Source organism: Vombatus ursinus, unplaced genomic scaffold (assembly GCF_900497805.2).
Source record: "Vombatus ursinus unplaced genomic scaffold, bare-nosed wombat genome assembly UNPS02014735.1, whole genome shotgun sequence".
Lineage (NCBI taxonomy): Eukaryota > Metazoa > Chordata > Mammalia > Diprotodontia > Vombatidae > Vombatus > Vombatus ursinus.
The window spans coordinates 867,665-889,088 of record NW_020954513.1 but is presented as its reverse complement, the minus strand read 5'-3'; the positions used below and the strand labels follow the sequence as shown (position 1 = coordinate 889,088).

At 40.8% G+C, this 21,424-nt stretch overlaps 1 protein-coding gene across 1 annotated transcript in view; it reads left to right on the top strand.

The window, feature by feature from the left end:
- LOC114042722 (mitogen-activated protein kinase kinase kinase kinase 4-like) overlaps window positions 1–21,424 on the top strand; it is a 228,954-nt gene that overhangs the window by 90,380 nt on the left and 117,150 nt on the right. Inside the window, exons 3-4 of the mRNA XM_027861416.1 lie at window positions 6,414–6,470; window positions 18,289–18,414. Of these exons, the coding sequence (XP_027717217.1) occupies window positions 6,414–6,470; window positions 18,289–18,414 (183 nt within the window). The remainder of the gene's footprint in view (window positions 1–6,413; window positions 6,471–18,288; window positions 18,415–21,424) is intronic.

Sequence of the window (21,424 nt, the reverse complement as noted above, 5' to 3'; positions counted from 1 at the left end):
GTAAAACATGCAAAGGCAAGTAGTGTGTGCAATAAACCTGGAGAGGTGGGCAAGAACTCGATTGTGAAAAGCTTTCTATACCAGACACGAGCTTATATTTTATCCTAGAGGGAAGGAGGAGCCACTGGAATTTCCTGAGTAAAGCAGCAACATGGTTAGATGTGTGCATTAGGAATATTGGTTTGGTAACTATGTAAAAGATGGATTGGGGAAGGGAGAGACCAGAGGCAGGGAGGCCAATTAGAAGGCTGTTATAATAGTCCAGGCAACAGTTAATGATGTCCCGATGGCAGCCATGTGAGTGGAGAGAAGGGGATGGATGTGAGCTATATTGAAAAGATAGAGTCAACAAGATGGCAGCTAGCTAGATGTGAGATGTGAGCGAGAGGAGATAATCAAGTATGACTTGTAGGTTGGGAACATGGAACATGGGTAACTGAAAAGAGGTTGGTGGCTTTGACAGAAATAAAGAAGTTAAGGAAGGAAAGGATGTGGAAAAGATAATGAATTCTTCTTTGGGGTCACTTGGGGGTGAAATAGGCAAGTAGGGATGTGGGTCTAGAGTTCAAGAGAGAGAATGGGGCTAGATACATAGATCTGGGAGTCATCATTGAACCTGGCGTAGCTGATGAGATCACTGAGAGACTATACCTCAGAGCCCTTTTTTATACACCGGGGATCAAATTTAGGGGCCTGGCAAATGCTCAGTCAAATGAACCTCTGAGGAAGCTTGGGGTAATTGATAAAGCAATGGACTGGGAGCCAGAACATTTGGCTTCAAATACCATCTCATATATTTACTAGCTGTGTGACCCTATGTCCCACTGGCTCCTTCTGTCACCTTCCACCCATTGCCACCCACAGCCCTGGCCTTGCCACAGTCAACCAGCCCCCAAACACACCTACACACATACAAGGGCTTAATTCTGAACGAGAGCATGCTACCTATGTATCTGAATGAAGATTCCATTTGCTGAAAAGTCTGCCTTCTTCTTTTCCCATACATTTAATGCCTGGGAACATTTCTAGATTATGCCCTCCACTAAAGGTATGGCACAGACAGGGGAAGCTTGCTCGCAAAGATTGACTTCATTTTAAATGAATAGTGATGAAACTCTGTCCCAAGGCCTCCTACTCCTCACTGGGGACATCTAGAAGTGCCACTGATATGTGGCCTCTTCAGAGATCTCTAGTGTTCTTTTTCCTTTAAAGCATCATGTGACCAGAGAGGGTGAAGGACCTATTTTTTATGAGAGTGCAATCTGAAATCTCCGAAGGCTTCATCTGGAGACAGCCGTGCCGGGTAGATGGAGAAGGGGTACAACAGCCCCAAATGATTTTTATCTTTATAAGGAAAGAACATTGAGCACTGCCTTTGGTCTGCAGTCATCACCTTTATGCAAATTTGCTCTGCCTAGCTACAGTTTTTATTTATTTGATTTTGATCTTAAGTGGTGGCTTTCCTTCTTGGCAGATCTGATTGCCATAGTTCATCTGCATAGCTTGAGAGCCTGTGGAAGTGATCAGCCCCAAAGCAAAGCTCACTGAGTCCAGATCTCGACATTCAGCCTTCCGAGTTCAAACCTGTACGTTCTTTTCCAGCCTGCATCTGAAGCAAGCATGTGGGACCTGACCAAGTTCATGGAATGCAGAAGTTTTTGGCAAAAAGAAATCTGTCAGGGCCCCAGGCCAAAGCCCAGCTGTGGGATCCACAGCCTTGGCCCTAAGCTGCTCAGGAAGATTCCAATGGAAAGATGGTCCTTTTCTTCACCAAGGCCAACCTTCCTCCATGTACCTTTGACCCTTCTTGTGTCTTCTGACATATTAACCCTACAAGCATCCTCTCTAAACTCCAATCTACCCCGACAGCCTTTAACCACACCCACATCTCTCCTTTTCTTAAAAAAACAAACTAACCCTCCTTTGTCTCTCTCTCATCCCCTCAAGCTAGCATCCTATATCTCTTCTCCCTTTCTCATCCAAATTCCTAGAAAAAGTGATTTCTATCCAGGGTCTTCATTTCCTCTCCTTTCACTCTCTTCCCAACCTCTTGGAGTCTGGCTTCCAACCTCATCATTCACCTAAAACTTCTTTCTCCAAAGTGGCTACTGATCTCTTCCTTGCCAATTTTAATTCCTTTTCTCAATCCTCATCCTTCTGGATCTCTCTGCAGACTTTGACACCCTCCTCTGGGTTTTCATGATGCTGCTCTGTCTTGGTTTTAATCCTCCCTGTCTGACTACTCCCGATTACTTATGTCCCACTCTCTCTCTTACAATGGGTGTAGCCCAAGGATCTGTCCCCAGCTCTCTTCTCTCTCTAGACTCTCTCTTGGTGACCTCATCAAATTCCATCTTTCCATGAAAGCCATATGTTCCAGAAGATCACCTGCATGCTAATGACTCCCACATCTGTATATCCAAGCCTTGATCTCTCTCCTGAGCTATAGCTCCACATCACCAGCTTCCCATCAGGTATTTTGAACAGCATATGCCATCACTCCCCTTTGTCTGTTGTCTCCCTCATTAAAATGTAAGCTCCTTGAGGGCAGAAACTCTTTGCTTTTCATTCCTGTATCTCCATAATTTAGCACAGTACGTTGCACATAGTAAGCATTTAATAATTTTTTTCTTTGTTCATTTATTCATTCATCTCAGCTATGTCCAAATTAGATCTCATTATCCTGACTTCTTGTCCAAATTTCCTTGTTTTCATCAAGGGTACCACCATCCTTCCAGTCACCTAGTCTCACAACCATAGAGTCAGCCTCAACTCCTCTGTTATTTAAAGCCCTTTGCAACCTGGCCTCAACCTACTTTTCCAGGCTTAGTATGCGTAACCTCCCTTCATGCTCCTTAACAATCCTGTAGCCAAACTGGTCTTATAGCTGTTCCCCACATGACATTCCATTTCCTCCATGCATACCTTTGTAAGAGCTATCCGCATCACCTCAACTGTTCTCTTTTGTCTTCTTGGAATTCCTAGCTGTCTTCAAGGTTCAACTCAAGCACCACTTCCTAGACATTCCTGACCCACCCACCGCACCTTCCTTATAGTTGTTAGTGCTTCTACCCGCACTCCTAAATTAGCTTACATTTCCTTTGTATATAGCTTGCATTTATTTATTTGCATACAGTGGATCATGGGAGCATAGATTCAGGGTTGGAAGGGACCACAGAAGGCATCTAGTCTTAACACCCTTTTTGGAGAGAACTGGACCAAACAGTTCCTGCCTTCCAAAGATGTACACTCTAAGATTGGATTTCCATGGTGATTCCCTGTTTGACTCCAAGCAAGTCACTTGGCCTCTCTCTATCAGTTTGCCTCTCGAGAATCCACCTTGCCCTACCTCATGGGCACTGTTAGATTTCAATGAATTAATTAATCCAAGGACTCTTTGAAAATTATAAAGCTATATTCAAATATAAGGGATTTATTACAACACCAAAATATCCGAAGTGAAAAATAGTCATTCGTTTCTAAAAATTCAGTTATTTTATATCATGAAGATAAAACCTCTGAGGTGAACAATTAGAATTTTCACTGGGGGGAAGGGGAGATTCAGATCCCAAGTAGACTCAGCTTAATGAAGACAAGTCATATCTATAAGTGAGAAGAATTGGATATAGAAAAAATAAAGCTAAGTCACTTAACCCTGATTGCCTTACCAAAAAGCAAAAAAGAAAAAAAAAGCTGCCCTTTGAAGAGAAAAGGTTAGTGTAGGGGGCTGGGCAAGGCAGGAAGGCATAAATATTGATAATTTTACATTCCTTTGTCTTATATATTTGTGGTGCCTGGAAAACACTCTCCTCTACCTTATAGGGAAGATCCCCCAGAGGATAGCCACCCTAGCTTTAAAGAAGGAAGGAAGGAAACAAGTATTTATTAAGTACCTACTATGTGCCAGGCACTGGGCTAAGTGCTTTGTATATATCATCTCATTTGATCCTCTCAACAACCCTGAGAGGTAGGTGCTATCATATATACTGGTAAGTGTCTAGGCTGGATTCAAACTCAGGTCTTCCTGATTTTAGGTCTAGCACTCTATCCACTGCACCATCTAGTTGTCTCTGTGTAGTCACAAAGGTAGTTTGTGAGCATACATCCACTCAAACCAGGAGCCCCTACTGATGTGTTTACCTTTAATAGCCAAAGGATAAATTTAGTTCAAAGCAAAGGCATTTAATGAAGATGGCATAAAGTAATAATGAAACATTTGCCCCATAAACCTGGGGCACACTTTCCCATCTATACACACAACATTGGTGGGAAGAGGGAACATGGATGGTAAGCTGTAGCCATAGAGAACATGTGGCCTAGATATATACTTAGAGAGGCATGCATGCATAGGGAACCTCTTGTGGCCATTGGCCATGCACAGTGGGGCAACTCACCCTCCTGACACTGCAGAGCTGCTGATATTTTTTCCGATGATGTCACTGCATTGCTCTCACTGGGCTTGCTCCCTGCTGGTCTCCACTGGACACTGTTCTATTGGATGCTGTTCCACTGGACACACAGTCTATGCCAGACACTACAGACTCATCTCTGCTGGACGCTACTTTGTTGGACAAATAATCTGTGCTGATTGCTGCTCTACTTCCAACTTTTGGCTTCAGCCAGTAGTCTTTGGCTACAGGACTATGTCTCTAGCATGCTCTTTTAGTTCAAAGCCAGAGGCTTTTTATAGCCCTTTATAAAAATCAGTCACCCCTATCATGGACCATCAGAAAATCTTCCCTTTAAAAAAAAACACTTGTCTCTTTTTTTTTTTCCTTTAAAGAGTGAACTGACTTCTGAATCTTAGATAGGAAGTCTCTCGTCTCCCTAGCAGGTGTATCTCAGATTCTAGTGTCAAACCCTTTAGAACAACTCTGCTCTTTGTTCTTTGTTTGTGACCATACAGCCACTCAAACCAGGCGTCCTTACTGATGGGTTTACCTTTAATAGCCGAAGGATGCATTTAGTTCAAAGCGAAGACATTTAATGAAAATGGCACAATAAGAAATGAAATAATAAGACATTTGCCCCATAAACCTGGGGTACACTCTCCCACCTATACACATGACATTGATGGCAGTAAGGCATAGACAATTAATTTAGTTCTGTGAACTAAACCTTCTGGTCTGTGGCCTTGAAGTCTCTACGGGCTATCTCACTGCACCTCATGGTAAGCATTTTCTGTGCCTCCTGATTTTAACCTTTGAAAGCTAGATTATAAACTATGTAAGGACTATTTGCACAATAAGTAACAAACAACTCAGGGTTTCTTTTTTTATTTTCTTTTTTATTATGAACTTAAATCAGTAAGCACAAACATTTTAGTATTTAAAAAAAAGGACTATGTATGGAACTATGAACTTCTGTTATCTACAGATTTTTTTAAAGTTTTGAAAAAAATTTTTTAAAAATCTACAGATTAACAAAAATTTAAAAACCTAATACAGTGCTAACAGTTATCATTTTTTGAATTTCTTTTGTTTCTTTTAAATGTTTCAGTGATGCTCTTTTTTTTTTGCATTTCTATCCCTATCCACTAACTCACCCCATGTAAATAGAAGCTCTCCCTTAACAAATAAGTTAAATAAAACATTCACACATTGGCAGTGTCTAAAAATGTAAGTCTCATTCTGCACCTGCACTCTATCCCTTCTCTGTCTAGAGATCATAGGCAAGCTTCATTATTAGTCTTCTGAAATTGTGATTGGTCATTAAATTGAGAAGAGTTTGTCTTTAGATTCTTGTGGTCATTCTCTAAGTTGTTCTCTTGGTCCTGCTTACATCACTTTGCATTAGTTCATCTAAATCTTCTCGGGTTTCTCTGAGTTTGTCATATTTGTCATTGCATATGGTGCAAAATTTTTCCATTACATTCATATGCTACAGTTTATTCAGTCATTCCTCAACTGATGGGCACTGGCTTTGTTTTTGGTTCATTATTACCATAAAAAGTGCTGCTATAACTCTTTTTGAACATGTGGATTCTTTCCTTCTATGTTTGAACTCTTTGGGGTGTATGACAAGTAATAGTATTGCTTGATCAAATCCCCCAATTTTCTAACCCTAAGCTTCTGTGCTCTCATGTAGATTGGTGGGGGGGGGGGGGGCTGGAGTGTGCTTGTGCATGCACACACACACAGACACATACAGCCACGAAGCTAAATTCAAGGAGCAAGGTCATGTTCTCCCATGTCTGCTCATCCACATTCCTGGTTTTTCATTTGCAGATATAGCCAGCTAAAGCTGAGAGGGTTTTGAACTCACCCTTATATCTTAAAATCCTATTAAGTCCGTGAATCTGCCCTAGTATTTGACCTGATTCTTTCGTTTGCTTCAGTGCCTGTTGACTTATCTGCCCAGCTGTGTGATTCCAGTTTGGATTTACCAATGTTGTTTTGTTTGGTTTTTGGCAGGGTCGCCATGTGAAGACTGGACAGTTGGCAGCCGTCAAAGTCATGAGTGTTTCAGAGGTGAGTATGAGTTTCTTTTTTTTTAGGGGGGGGTGGTAGTGAGGCAATCGGGGTTAAGTAACTTGCCTAGGGTCACACAGCTAGTGAGTGTTGTGTGTCTGGGGTCGGATTTGAACTCAGGTCCTCCTGACTCCATGGCCAGAGCTCTATCCATTGCGCCACCTAGCTGTCTGAGTGTGAGTTTCTTCTATACCACCTGGGTGGATTGAGTTCTTGGTGTTGGCCACAAATGAATGGAGGTGGTATGTACCAGGAGAAAGAGCAGGAGCTTGGGGTGAGAAGAGTCTGAATCCTGATTATGCTAGTCACTTCCCCTCCCTGATCCTCAGTTTCCTCCTCTGTAAAATCAATTTTGTGCAAAATTTGGTGAAACCTATTGTTTAAGGTCATGTGGAATGAAAAACCAATTGTTTGAATTTTTCATTTTTAACCAATTATATTGATATTTTATAGGTATAATCTAAAAATAGAACCCAGACTTGTGTATACTTAGAGTATTCTCAGTTATCCTTCTTTTTACCCTTTGCCCCAAAGGCCAAATTTCTCCTAGTTAATAGATTGTATGTGTGTGTGTGTACACATATATACACATACATATACATATATATTATATATAAATTGAATAATTAGTAACATAACAAGCCATTGAATAAACATATAAAACAAGGGGCAAATGTTTACTTCAAACTGTGAGGCTTTAACTATTCTAGTTTCTTAAAATTAAAATTCCATAGAAAACACATGCAGCAGATAGGGGGTGGATTCTCCATATTTCATTAGTCTGTGATAATGACTGCAAGCTCTCTGCCAGTCCACTTCTAATTGATTCTCTGCTCTCAGAGATAGTAAATGGAAGATTTCCTGCAGCCATGCTGCCCACCCCCTGTTTCCTCTTGTCTTTTTCCTCTCTTCTGCCTCAGGACAGGGACTACTGTCTTCTCCGTCCTGTTTGAGCTGTAAATTTTGCATGCAGCTGCTGACAGGTGAGCAAGTGGGATAGTTGAATTGGCAGTGCTGTTCCCGCTGACATGAATAAAATGGTGTCATAGTTCATGATGTGGTGTCTCAGATGTTGCTAGGCACTAAGTTCTTGGCCCATCTGTGATCCAGAGTGGTGTGAGTAACTTCACCTTCCTAAGATATTATGAGCATGAACATTGCAAAGGTCAAATTGGCTCCCATAGGCCCTGAAGGAAAAATTTTCAACTAATCTATTTGTTAAAAAGATACGTATTTCCCCAAATTGTTATCAGTTGAGTCAAGTAGTCTTTTTCCAGTTTGTTCGGGGAACGATTGTGAAGGTAGTATTTAGAAAACTGGGTGCTTTTAATTTGGCCAGTGGGTAGTATTTCAGTTCTCTTCCAGTAGAGGGAATTTTTGTTCACCTATGTCACTTCTGCCACTAATTACCTATATGACCTTGGGCAAATCACTTAACCTCTCTGGGCCCCAGTTATAGCGTATGTAAAATGAAGGGATTGAACCAGATGGCCTCTGAGGAGATAGGAGCATCAGTGTAGGGCTAGAAGTGACCTGAGAGGCCATCCAGTCCCACCCCTTCATTGTAGAGATGAGGTAACTGGGGCCTGGAGAAGGGAAGAGGAGGGCTAAATTCATACAGGTAATAAGTGGCAGACGTGGGATTTGAACCTACGTCCTCTGACTCCAGATCTGCATGTCAGTAGTTAAGAAACACTTATCAAGTTCCTACTGTGTGCCATATACTTTACTAAGCACTGAGGATGCAAATAGAAAACAAGAAAGGCATTGCCCTCAAGGAGCTTACAATCTAATGGAGGAAGACAACCCGTAAAAGGGAGCTAAAACAAGGGGGCAGGAAGGTACTCAGCCAGAGAAGTCCCAGAGTAAAGCAGCCAAGCAAGAAATGAGGAGATGTTCTGGGCCCAAGCTCCTTACTTAAACAAACGCTTTGGAGTTCATGGCCCCACCGAGCAAAGGCTAGTGAAGAGGTAGAACACCAAGGCTGATGGGATCTTGAGGATCAAGACTGCCCAGTAATGAGCTTCCCAGGGGCACGGTGAAGAAGTCAGTAAAGTGCCCGAGTAGCGCAGCCAGGGGAGAAATGAGTGTCTATCCACAATACCAAGTCCATCCCAACTTGGCCATTCTTGGATTCTTTGTGTTTCCAGATCAAAACCAAGTCACTCAGGTTTGCAACCTCAGAGTCAGCCCCGACTCATCACTCTCCCTCATTTCCTAGATCCAGTCAGTTACCAAGTCTTGCTGATTTTACCTCCTCAGCCACCACTCTAGTTCATGCCTCCATCACCTCCAGCCTGAACTATTGCAGTGGCCTCCGAACTGGTTTCCCTACATCCTGTCTCTACCCACTCCAATCCAGCTTCCACATGGCCAAAAGTGATATTTTTGAAGCACAAATCATTCCCCTGCTCCCGAAGCTTCGTGACTTCTATTACCTTTGGGATCCCAAAAATATACCTTTGTGTCCCTTTTACCTCTGGAATCAAACACAAATTCCTTTATTTGGCCTTTAAAGCCCTTCACAGCCTCACTGTACCCTACCTTGCCAGGCTGCTTGCACATTATTCCTCTTCATTCACTCTATGTTCCAAGTGACCCCTGCATACAACATTCCATCTCTTTCCTCTATACCAGTGGTGTCAAATGCAAATAGAAATGGGGCCACTAATCTGAACAGAAGGATCCCTGCAGGTGGCACTTTATACCTTTGAATTTGGTGTCCCCTGAGCTTAGAATGCACTTAGAACCCCTGGCTTCCTTCAAAGCTAAGCTCAGGTACCACCTCCTACTGGAAGCCTTTTGGGATTACCTCAGCTATTGGTGTTTTCTTCCCCCCCCCCCCAAGTTACTTTGTACTTCCTTTGTATGTATTTTGTATTTCTTTACTTATGTGTATATTGTCTCCCCCCCTCCCGAATAGAGTGTAAGTTCCTTGAAGGCAGGTACTATTTTGTTTTTGTCTCTGTATCCCTAATACCTGGCACACAGTAGGCACTTAACAAATTGAATGGATTTGGAGGCAAAGGCTTTGAATGTGGGTTTAGATCCCAGCTCTGTCCCTTATTAGCTAGATTTCACTTTCTCCTTTCTGTGCCAATCTGAGGAAAAGTTGTTCCAGTTGCTTTATCATCTCCTGAGAGACCTTGAACTAAATTTCATCTAAGGGACAGTGAGACCTTGGGAGCGTGTAATCCATGGATGATTAGTGTCAGTTGTCTACATTGGAAGAGGAAAAAAAAAGGTCAGATTTTGCTAACATCAAACTGTGTTTTTCTAGTTAGTGTAGCAGTTAAATCTATTACTATGAATTGGGTGCCAGGTTTCTGTATATATAGGCATCTGGTCATTTTCATTAGGACTATTAGTTTAAATTGAGAATAATATCATTCTGCTCTCTGACTGAATGTTCCGTCCCAAGACCATGAATCATTTTCATCATGTCCCAGTAGGGACAGGGAAACTTTTGATGTCAGCTTTATAAATTTGAAGATCTTAGCCCCATTAAACGTATAGTGGATAGAGTACCAGACCTGGAGTTAGGAAGGCCTGAGTTCCAATCCTACCTCAGACACTTACTAGCTGTGTGACTCTTGGCAAGTCACTTAAACTCTTTGGGCCTCAGTTTCCCTCTCTGTAAAATGAGGCGGTTAGACTTGCTGCTGTATGAAGGCACTTCCAGCTCTAGATCTAGAACCCTAAGAAGTGGTTTTCCAGTGTGAGTTTGTGGGCAGAAAAAGACAGGCCTTTCTCAGGACTCAAGGTCACAGGTAGTCCTAGGAAAGACACCAGGAGCGGCTGTCTCAGGAATATAAACTAAGGAACCCTAGAAGCCACCTCTTGTGGCTTGAAATAGAAGGAGAAAACACAAACCTCCACCTTCAAAGAGCTTCCACTCTTGCTGGGCAGGGACTTTGGCGGCCATCTAGTACAGCTCCCTCATTTTACAGAGAAGGAAACTGAGGCCCAGAAACATTAAGTGATTTGACCAGGGTCCTCTATAGGATCCTAGATCTTGAGGACCCTCATAGGGTTGTTGTGAGGATCATAGAGATAACATATTTGTAGTGTTTTGCAAACCTTAAGATGTTATATAAATGTGGGCCATTGTTACTATTTGAGCTGGAAGGGAGCTCAGGGGCCAGCTAGTCCACCCCCCCCCATTTTACAGAGGGGGAAACTGAGGCCCAGGAGGGGGAGGGACTGGCCCAGGGTTACCTATAGGGTCACAGTATCATATGGATCAAGAGCTGGTCGGTGACCCACACAGGTACAAAGTATCAGAAGCAGGATTTGGACCCAGGTTGACTGCCTCCAGAGCCAGGCAGGGCTCTTTCCATTGTACGGTGCTGCTCTCTATGAGATAGTTAGAGACCAGATCAAAGCAGTATATGATCAAACTTATCAGACTGTGTGGTACAGGGTGAAGAGAAAAATCCATTTCAATCAATCCACTTTTTTTTTGATTCAAGAAACATTTATTATGTGCTGGGCACTGTGGTAGGCACTGGGAATACACAGACAAAACAAAAGCCCTCTCTCATTTGATTTGGTATATTTTTGTCATTAGTTTTTCTGAGTCTTTCTTCTGTCCCTTATCCTCACCTCATCCCCGCCCCCAAAGCCTACCCAAACCCCTCTCCTGAGTTGATTTTGCTGCTGGGGTTATGTGCAATGGCTGGGGTGGGGGAGGTGTCGAGTTTCTTTGCCTCTAAGTATGTCCTCAGGGGGCAGCTAGGTGGTGCTGTGGATAGAGCACTGGGCTTGGAATCAGGAAGACTCATCTTCCCGAGTTCAAATCCAACCTCAGATACTTAGTAGCTGTGTGACCCTGGGCAGGTCACTTACCCCGTTTGCCTTGGTTTCCTCCTCTGTAAAATGAGTTGGAGAAGGAAATGACAAATAGATCCAGTATCTTTGCCAAGAAAACCCCAAATGGGGTCACAGAGAGTCAGACACAACCGAAACGACTGAACAACAGCAATCCTCACTGTGAGCTGCTACCTCCTCCTGATGGAATGCTGGCTATGGCCATAGCAGGAGCCTCTGGGCCTAACTCAGGAAATGGTGTCTCAGTGTGCAGGGTCACAAGTAGAGAACCTGGAGGGCTGGCCATGGGAGCTTTGGCTGAGATCTCTTTCAACTCCCTTCTAAGTCTTGGCTAGCATCCTCTCACAAAGACTGCCTTCCTGTTAACTGACAAAGGCATGCATATCAGGGCTTTCCAAACCAATCTGATTGGACTTTCCCTGTTGGGGGCGAGCAGCTCTATACGATAGGAGAATTCCTCTTTGGTAATTCTTTCTAGTGCATTCCCTCTGGATTTCTAGTGATTCTCTCTGGTCACATATTATTCACTTAGAAAAATGACCCTTAAATTAAGAGCCAGCTACATCGGCGAATCAAGAAAGAGTGTGGAGGAAGCATCTCATCTCTCTCAAATCAGTCATCTGGAACCCTCAGGGATAAGAAGTGTGGGAACTACACCCCATGCTGTCTCTGGCAATGGTGTGTACTTAGATGTGAATTAGTGATGGCAAAGTCGAGTTGGCTGTTGTTTAGAAACAGGACGCACGCTTGTGGTTTAACTTACTAACTTCCAGTGCCTTAGTCTTCTGCTTTTGTAACCCACCAGAAAGAGCACTAGACCAAGAGTTAAGAGATTTGGATTGGATTTAATAGGATCTCAGAGAATCCTAGATCTGGAGCTGGAGGGGCCCTCAGATGCCAGCTTAGGGCAACTCCTTCATTTCAAAGAGTAGGAAACTGAGGTCTGGGGAGAGAAACTGACCTGACGAAGGTTACCCAGCGGATTATATATCTAGAGCCAGAAGAGACCTCAGAGGCCATCTAATCCAACCCCCGCATTTTACAGAGGAGCAGACTGAGGCGAATTTATTCAAAGTCACACAGTTAGCATGTATCTGAGGCAGGCCTGAAACTTTGCTTTATTCCAAGAACCATGCCTACAGTGTTTTGTTTTGTTTTTTTTTCTGTACTGAGAGAATCAAGCTCAATAATATTATTTATTCTCTCAGGTACATAAAAATACTGATTCCAGAGAAAGTCTCTGTAAATATCCTTGGAAGAACAACCCATTTCCCAGATCAATGAATAACCACTGTCAAGTATACTAGTGAAGAGACTGCCCTTCCCAGGAGTAGAATGCATCACCATGCAAGATTCGTGAAATGGCGTTGGAGGCCTTTGGGATCTTCTTGTATCTGGGAGAGAGGGTTTTCCTGTACTTCCTCCACTGCTCCCATTCAGGCCTGTTCCACCTTGGGCAGGAGGTGGGAAGGGAGGCAGGCAGTCAGGCAGGTTGGCTGTTTGTATTTGAGGGAGCCTTGGGTTGTACAGGCATCCAGGCCTTCCAGGATTCCCTCTCCTGTTGGATCCTAGAGACTGGGCTAAGAAAGGAAGTGATTCCTCATTAGCTAGATAGCTCTCTACCCACAGGCCTGGCCCCATCATTACCACCAAAAGATGGGTTTTTCTTCCAGGCTAGAAAGTAAATGCAATTATAGAAAATGCTGAGGATGCTAGAGGGCATTAGAGGCTAACCTTTAGTGAATTTCACATTGAGTGACCAATGACCAAGTTATTGCCACACAAGGAGAAAAGCTTCCTTTGCCATTCATTTGGAGTCCAACGGCATATTTAATACTGACGCAAAATTCATCCTCTGAGTGAACCCTATAGCCATGCCTTGCTTCACATAAGACAAGTGTGCCTCAAAATTTGTGATGATTAAATTTCTAGAAATGCAGTTGTGGATTTTGCTATGGTGGTGAATCCTTTTATCAAGTGAAGGATCACCCTCTAATTTGCCCCCCTCCTCCTCCATTGTACTTAGACCCAGACCCAGACAATCTGGAATTATCTACTGGCTTGTACTACCCTCCAGCACTATCTTCTTAGAAAACGGCAAGAAAGGGGGGAGGAAGAAACAAGGCTGCTAATGACTTGGCCAAAGACCTATTTAAGCCAGACCAGCCCAAGAGTATGTAAAGATGAAACTGGAAAAAGGAAAACACATAAATAAAAAATAGAAAAGGTCTTTCAGGATACCTATAACGAATGATTCTTTCCATCAGTAATTGGGGAGTGGTCTACCATGCTCAGAGTCTGGTAACCCAACCCAGGGTGCTGCTTAAAAAGGAGAAATGGTAGAACTGGCATTAATGGAAACAAACATTGGAAGAATAGTTAGGCTAGGCCCATTTTATACACAATGGAGATACATGTTGGATGCCAAAGGTGACGGTTTTCAGAGGGACCATTATCTAAAAGAAAGGTGTAAAAGATTCCAGATTATAACTTCCCCAAAAAAGGCAATGGAGAGATTTTCAATCAACTCCTAACCCAAATGCTTCCTTTCCTGTCTTTACACCATTTTAATGTAAATAATCAAAGCATATCAAAGGAATACTTAATGAGGATATAAGAAGGGAACAGAAAGCCTTTTACAAATGATGTTCCACAGCAGACCACCTCTATATAGTCACAGAATTACCCAAAAAGTGCAGAGAATGCAAGATCCCACTGTTTTTGTTGTTTGTTGAGTACAAAAAAGCATTTGATTCAGTCAAACACAATGCTGCCTTAAAGGTTTTCCTCCCACAAGGTATCTCCAAGGCACATGTGGAAATTATCCAAGATTCCTTGAAAGAAGCATCAACAAAAATAATGTTGTTCAAAGACCCTCTGATTATAAAAACCAGGCAAGGCATAAAATAAGGAGATGTACCCACACCTTTGTTTCCCTTAGTAATAGGCATGGATATATATGCAGGAATATATACATGGATACATGCAGGAAAAACCAAGTGGATAAAAAACGCCTATTTCCAAATTTATATATATATGTGTGTGTATATATATGTATATATATTTATTACTATCCATAGAACCTACTTTCTTGTCCTATATATTTTATACTATAATTATTTGTGTATGTTCTCATTTAACAGAGCAGTGAGCATTTGTGTGTTAGCAAAAAAAAAAAAAAACAACAAATAAACCTGGAAACAAAATGGGTTCTCACTGAATGACAGATGGCTAAATAAATCATGATATATCTGTATAATGAAACATCCACTGTAAGAAATAACAAATGTGAGGAATTCAAAGAAATATAGGAAAACCTATATGAACTAGTGTAGAGCAAAGTAAGATGAACCAGAAGAACAGTATACACAGTGACCAGTGATGTAGATGAAATCAACATTTAAAGGACGTTCAGCTCAGATTAACTGCAATGACCAGTATTGATCCTGGAAAACAGATGATGAAACACACTTCCTTTTCTCTTTAGACAGGTGGAGAGGAAGGGCCTATAGATGAAGAATATTGCGTATGCTATCCAACATGGTCATTTTATTAGTCAGTTTTACTGAATTGTTTTTCTGTCTTACATAGGAGGGTTTAGTATATGGTTGTATGGGGGTACATTTAGAAATGACTGTGGTATAAAAAAACAAAAGGCATAAATACAAAAATTTTTGAAGATACCCTTAAAAGAGAAAATTGAAATGAAACACAAAAGTTTAGTGATCCAACAAGAAATATTAGAACCATCGAGAGACAACAAAATTGAAATAACACATGAAGTTTCAACAAGCTAAGACAATTGAGTAGTAATACAGAATTAAATGAGACAATCTGTAAATTATTGGTCTTCCAGAAACTCGTGATTTAAAAAAAAAAGTTTAAGTGCTATATTTTGGGAAATCATAAGATAAAATTGACTATAAATATTGTAACTAGTTGACAAAATGCAGATTGAGAGAATCCTCAGAACTCCACCAAAGATAGACCATTGGTCGAACATAGCCGGAAATTTAGTCCCCAGGTTCCAGAGTATCTAGGTCAAAAAGAAAATATTATAAGCAGCCAGGAAAAGACAGCTCATATAACAAGGAACTCCTATCTGAACTGTCCAGGGAAAGAAATGAAAGAAACCAAGAAGCAATAAAAAATGGCTTGCATTCAAGGATAATTTTTCCTGCAAAGTTAAGATTAACTTTAAAGCAGGAAAAAGGAGAATTTTTAACAGAATTAATGATTTCTAAGCCTTCCTTTTAAGAAAATCAGCACTGAACATGATGTTTGAAATAAAAATCCAGCATACAAAAGAAACTTAAGAAAAGTAATCAAGTCCTCATAGTTTGAGACAAATCCACATGGCTCAACAATGTTGTAGTGATTCCTCATATACTAAAAGAGAACATAAATTTACTGTCTATTTGGAATCTCCATTCATCTAGGGGTTATTGAAGGAATAAAGAGAAAAGCCTTGGGATTAGGTGTTCAGAAAGAAAAACCTTAGAGGAGAGGGGAAGGAGAGGAAGGGACTTCGCCTTTCTTGAAGTTGGGAATGCCAACACTGAAGACCAAATCAAGAGGTAGAGTGGTAGGATAAATAGGATTTCAATATTCACACTCTTACCTGCACTGGGCAAGGGAAGTATAAAAAGGATTATAGTAGTAAAAGTAGAAAAAAAATTAGCAAACTGGTCTAGGGAAGTAAAAGAGTGGCATCTGAATCTAAGGAAGGCAGCAGAGATAGAATTGTTCCTTGTAAAAAAACAACAACAACCAAAAAAACCCACAACATACACATACAGTTGTTGGTCAGTTGTTTTTTAGTTGTGTCTGACTCTTTGTGACCTCCTTTGGGGTCTTTTCGGCAAAGATACTGGAATGGTTTGCTATTTTCCTTCCAGCTCATTTTATGATGAAGAACTGAGGTAAACAAGGTTAAATGACTTGCCCAGGGTCACACAGCTAGTAGGTATCTGAGGCTGGATTTGAACGTAGAAAGATGACTCATAATCTACATTACAAAGCAGTAAGCATCAAATGAGTTCATACCAGTAACATTCAGTTATTGTTTCTTTTTCCCTCCATCAAATAGTATTATATTGGGGCAGCTAGGTGGCGCAGTGCATAGAGCTCCAGCCTTGGAGCCAGGAGGACCTGAGTTCAAATCTGGCCTCAGAAACTTGACACTTAACTAGTTGTGTGACCCTGGGCAAGTCACTTAACCCCAGTTGCCTAAGCAAAAAAAAAAAAAATCGTATTATATTGGAATAGAAAAGATCAATGAGAAAAAAAAAAAAACTAGATAAGCAAGACCCAGAAGCAGTTGAAACCCAATATTTGATAAATCAAAGAAAACAAATTACTAGCGAAAGGAATCAACAAGGAATTTTCTGAAAAGTGGAAAGCAGCTTGGCATACTTTAGATTTGGACCAGCATTTTACACCATATACTGAAATGAGCTCAAAGTGGATACGCACATGAATATAAAAGGTCATGTCATTAAAAATTAGAAGAAAACAAAACCAGATAGCTTTCATAACTATGGATAGAGAGGAAATTCTCAACCAAGCAAGGAATATAGAAATCCTAAGAGATAAGATAGATCATTTTGTTTAAAAGAATTAAAAAGCTTTTGCATGAACAAAATCAGTGCAACCAGCATAACAGAAACCGTCATTTGGGGGAGGAAAGGCAATAAGTTTCGTTTCAAATATCTGTGAGAAAAATCTGATATTCATCATACATAGGGAATTAACACAATTATGCAGGATATCCTAAAAGTCTTAGTGCAGTTTTAATAACTTAAGGAAGTAGAAGAGTGGGATCTGAGTCTAAGGAAGCCAGCAGAGATAGTATTGCTTCCTATGAAACAAGCCTAATTTTTTTTAAATGTTTACTACTATAATCCTTTTTACATGTCTCTTGTCCAGTGCAGGTAAGAGTGTGACTCTTGAAATCCCATTTATCCCACCATTCTAGCTTTTGATTTGGTCTTCAGTGGTGTTATCCCAATTTTAAAAGCTTTAGTAACTTAAAAACTTAAAATTGAGCAAAGATTTTGGGATACCCTGTATAAAAAACCAAGAGCCATTGCTCAATGGATAAGTAATCAAAAGAGTTGAACAAACCGTTTTCAGATGAAGAAATGCAAATGATTGACAACAATGTAAAATAATGCCCCAAATCATTAATAATAAAGATATGCAAATCAAAAGCACTGACCCTTCCTCTTATACCCCCCAAAATTGGCAAAGATGAAAAGTTAAAATGATCAGTTTTGGAGGAGTTGTAAGGAAGAAAAGCACCTAATTACTTTGTTGTTGGATCTGTGAATTGGTGTAATCGTTTCTGCAAAAGCAATGTGGAATCATGAGAGAGAAATCACTAAACTGTTCATAAACTTTGAGGCAGGGATCCCATTACTGGGCCTATACCCCAACGAAGTAAATGACAGAAAGATCTATATATAACAAGATATTTATAGCAGCACCCTTAGTGTTGTCATTCTTCCACCAATTTTTCCTGAGGGCCCCTGGAAAGATTAAGTGACTTGCCTGGAGCCAATGAGCAGAATTAGAATGTAGGTATCCTAATTTTCAGTCTGGGAGCTCTTTCTGTTTGATATACATTGTCCTCAGCTAGGTATATTCCATAAAGCTTTTAAAAGAGGTAGTTTTAACACCCACGAATGAAAGTGCCCCATTTATACAGTAGGGTAGGGACTGAATCTCTGACAACTCATGTCCCCTAAAACATAACACCATATGATAGAAACCAAATAGAACCTGACCTACAAATTCTGTCCCCTGACACCTCTCCACTGCGTTAATTTACAGTAATCATATAAATCTCATTGGCCCTTGCTGTGACCTGGTACAATTCTTATGCTTTCTTTATCCTTTGATCTCCACCAGCTAAGGTGATCCATAATCTTTGAGGCACGTGGCACAGAGTTGACAATAAAACCCACTGTCTGTTCTTGTTCTACAGGATGAAGAGGAGGAAATCAAAATGGAAATCAACATGCTTAAGAAATATTCCCATCACAGGAACATTGCTACCTACTATGGTGCGTTCATAAAGAAGAACCTTTCTGGCCGTGATGATCAGCTCTGGGTATGTGTAGAGTGTAATCCCTACGAGGCCATGGACTGTTTTGTTTTTGTCTTTGTATCCCCACCACATAGCACAGTGCCTTGTGCACAGTAAGCCCTTTCTAAATATTTATTGAATTGAACTAGATTAAAAGAGTCCAGATTAGAGCACAGAGAGAAGCCAATAATACAAGCTTGCTATGAGTTGAGAAGAATAGAGAATATTCTTTCAATGATCATAAGATCATTAACTTTAAGCACATATAATAACCACAATTAGTGATAAACAAGATATTACCAAAGTAGCCATCCTGGTGGACTGACAAATAAAGACTGACAAGTAATAAATATGATAGGTATAATACATAATAAATAAATAATGGCCCACAAATAATGAAGGATAATTTGTGATTAGAGCTTTGCTTGTATGAACATGGGTGCTGCTAAAATATTTGAAAGGTTTATACTTTTTAAGTTTCACAGCTAGGTGGTGCAGTGGCTAGAGTTCAGGGCCTGGAGTCAAGAAGACCTGCTATCAAATCTGGCCTCACAAGCTATGTGACCCTAAGCAAGGTTCTGAATCTTTGTTTGCCTCAGTTTCCTCATCTGTAAAATGGGGATAATAATAGCACCTACCTGGGGTTGTAGTAAGGAACAAATGAAATTGTAAAGTGCATAGCACAGTGCCTGACACATAGTAGGCACTAAGTGTTAGATGTTATTACTGTTATTATTGTTAAACATTTTCCCCACACACATACATATACACACACTCTTGGTTATGTTGTTAACTAATTAGCAAGGCCTTTCCCCAGATGATGAGTGATAGCAAAACAGCCCTTCTCTTGTCCAGATGATTAAAGATTCCAAATTAATGAGATAGGAATTACGATAAAACCTCAATTAAGTGAAAGCTAATTAGCCAGGGCCCTTAATCAACCAGAATCTTTGCTGCCCTGAAGTGTAAGTAAAATTAGCAACTCACAGGAAACCAAGCTAGGATCAGAGACTGATTGAAAAAGCCACCTCCTACAAGGCATGGTCTGGGTTAGGTTAACTTTTAGCCAGATCTCTTGTATCTCCAAGACTGTGCTGGACAGTCATATCAATGGCCCAATTAGCAAACAGCAATTTTGTTGTGTCCTCCACACTAGACTTTCTAATACAACAAAGTATAAATTTTATATACATATATATGTGTGTGTATACAGACACACATATACATGTATACATATATGTATATATGTGTGTATACACACACACCCACACACATATATATACATATACATATTCAGTTATTTAGACTCCTTCATTGCCTGAACCATTGCCATTAGGGTTTTACTCTATATCTCTGTACAGCTTTTATTGGTATCTCTGCTTTTAGGTATATGTTGTTTGTTTGTACATATATCTTTTCATCTCTTTTTCCTCCCCTCTATTGCCCCAAATAATTTATTACAGTCCTTTCTGTCAACATTGTTGGCTGATCCACTGATTGTCTGAGAGACTTCCTCTGTCCTCAGAATCTTAAACTCTTCTAAGGCTAGAAAATAATGTTATTTCCTATATTGGGTTTTATATACTTAGTAGTACCAAGTGAATCAATTATTTATAGAGGTGAGAGACAGCTTACAAAGAACAGTCCACACTTTCTTGCCAAGAATCCAGTGGCAGGTAAGAAGGGGTTCAGAACTCTGCCAGCTAATGATCAGGTAATGTAGCCAGATCATAAAGGGCCTATTTAAGTTCACAGTTCTTCTTTCTCTTGATCACAAAATTTTAGAGCTAGAAGAAACATCAACAGTCATCTAGTCCAACACATCCTCCTAAAAGAATCCCCATTACCTATACATGAAAAAGAATCTGGGGGCAGTTTGGTTCAGTGAAAAGAACCCTGGCTTTGGTGTCAGAGAACATGAGTTCAAACCTCAACTCTGCCTCTTCCTGCCTATGTGACCTCAATCACTCCCTGGGCCTCAGCTTCATCACCCTGGAGGTGAATGATGTCGACTAAACTTTCTTTTAATGTCCCTGCAGTACAATTTTGCAAGCCTACAAACCACAGCATTCCTGGAAAGTAGTCATCCAGCCTCTTCTTGAAGACCTCCCAAGAATGGAAACCCACCTACCTCCCTAGGGGTGGTTCTAAATGTTAGACACCAAGCCGAAACTGGCCTCTTTGCAACTCTTGCCTATTTCTCCGGGTCCTGTTCTCTGGAGTCAACCAAAACAAGTATAAACTGCTCTCACATCTCTCATGAGTCTTCTCTTGTCCCGGCTAAACCTTTCCAGTTCCTTCAACTGATTCTCATATCCTGGTTGTTCTCCTCTGGACATTCTCAAGCTTATTAATGTTGTTCTTAATAAGTGGTGCCCAACCCTGGAGCCTCCAGAAGTGGTCTGATCAGGGAATAGCACAGCTGAATGATCACCTCCCCATTCCCAGAACCTAGGTCTCTCATGATACAGGCAAAGATCACATGAGCTTTCTTGGTTTCCTCATCACATTGTCAAATTCTATTGAGCTTACAGCTTGCTAAAACCCCCAGATCTTTTTCAGAGAAGCCTCTAACTGTGCCTGTCACCATCATGGAGTTGCTTTTCTGAACCTAAGTGTAAGACTTTATATTTATTCCTATTGAATTTCAACTTGTTAAATTTAGCCCAATGCTCTAGCCTGGTAAGATCCTTTTAGATCCTGACTTTGTCACCTAGTGCAGCACTTCTTAAATTTTTTTCCACTCGCCACACCTTTTTGCATTTTGGCAGCATTTATTGGCATTGCATAACGTGATGGCATGTGCAGTGCAAAATGTACATGCATTGTGTTCAGAACTAAGGCTGCAATGAAGTTGCATGATGCAACACGAGCAAGTGCTGCCAGAAACACCTTGGATTCATTACATGTTTGATTTTTAATTAATTTTTGGTTGTTATGTGTTCAGAAACCTTTTACTGTTGCCAAATTTTTCATGACCCATATAGGGTCATGACCCACAGTTTAAGAAGCTGATCCTAGTACATTAGCTATC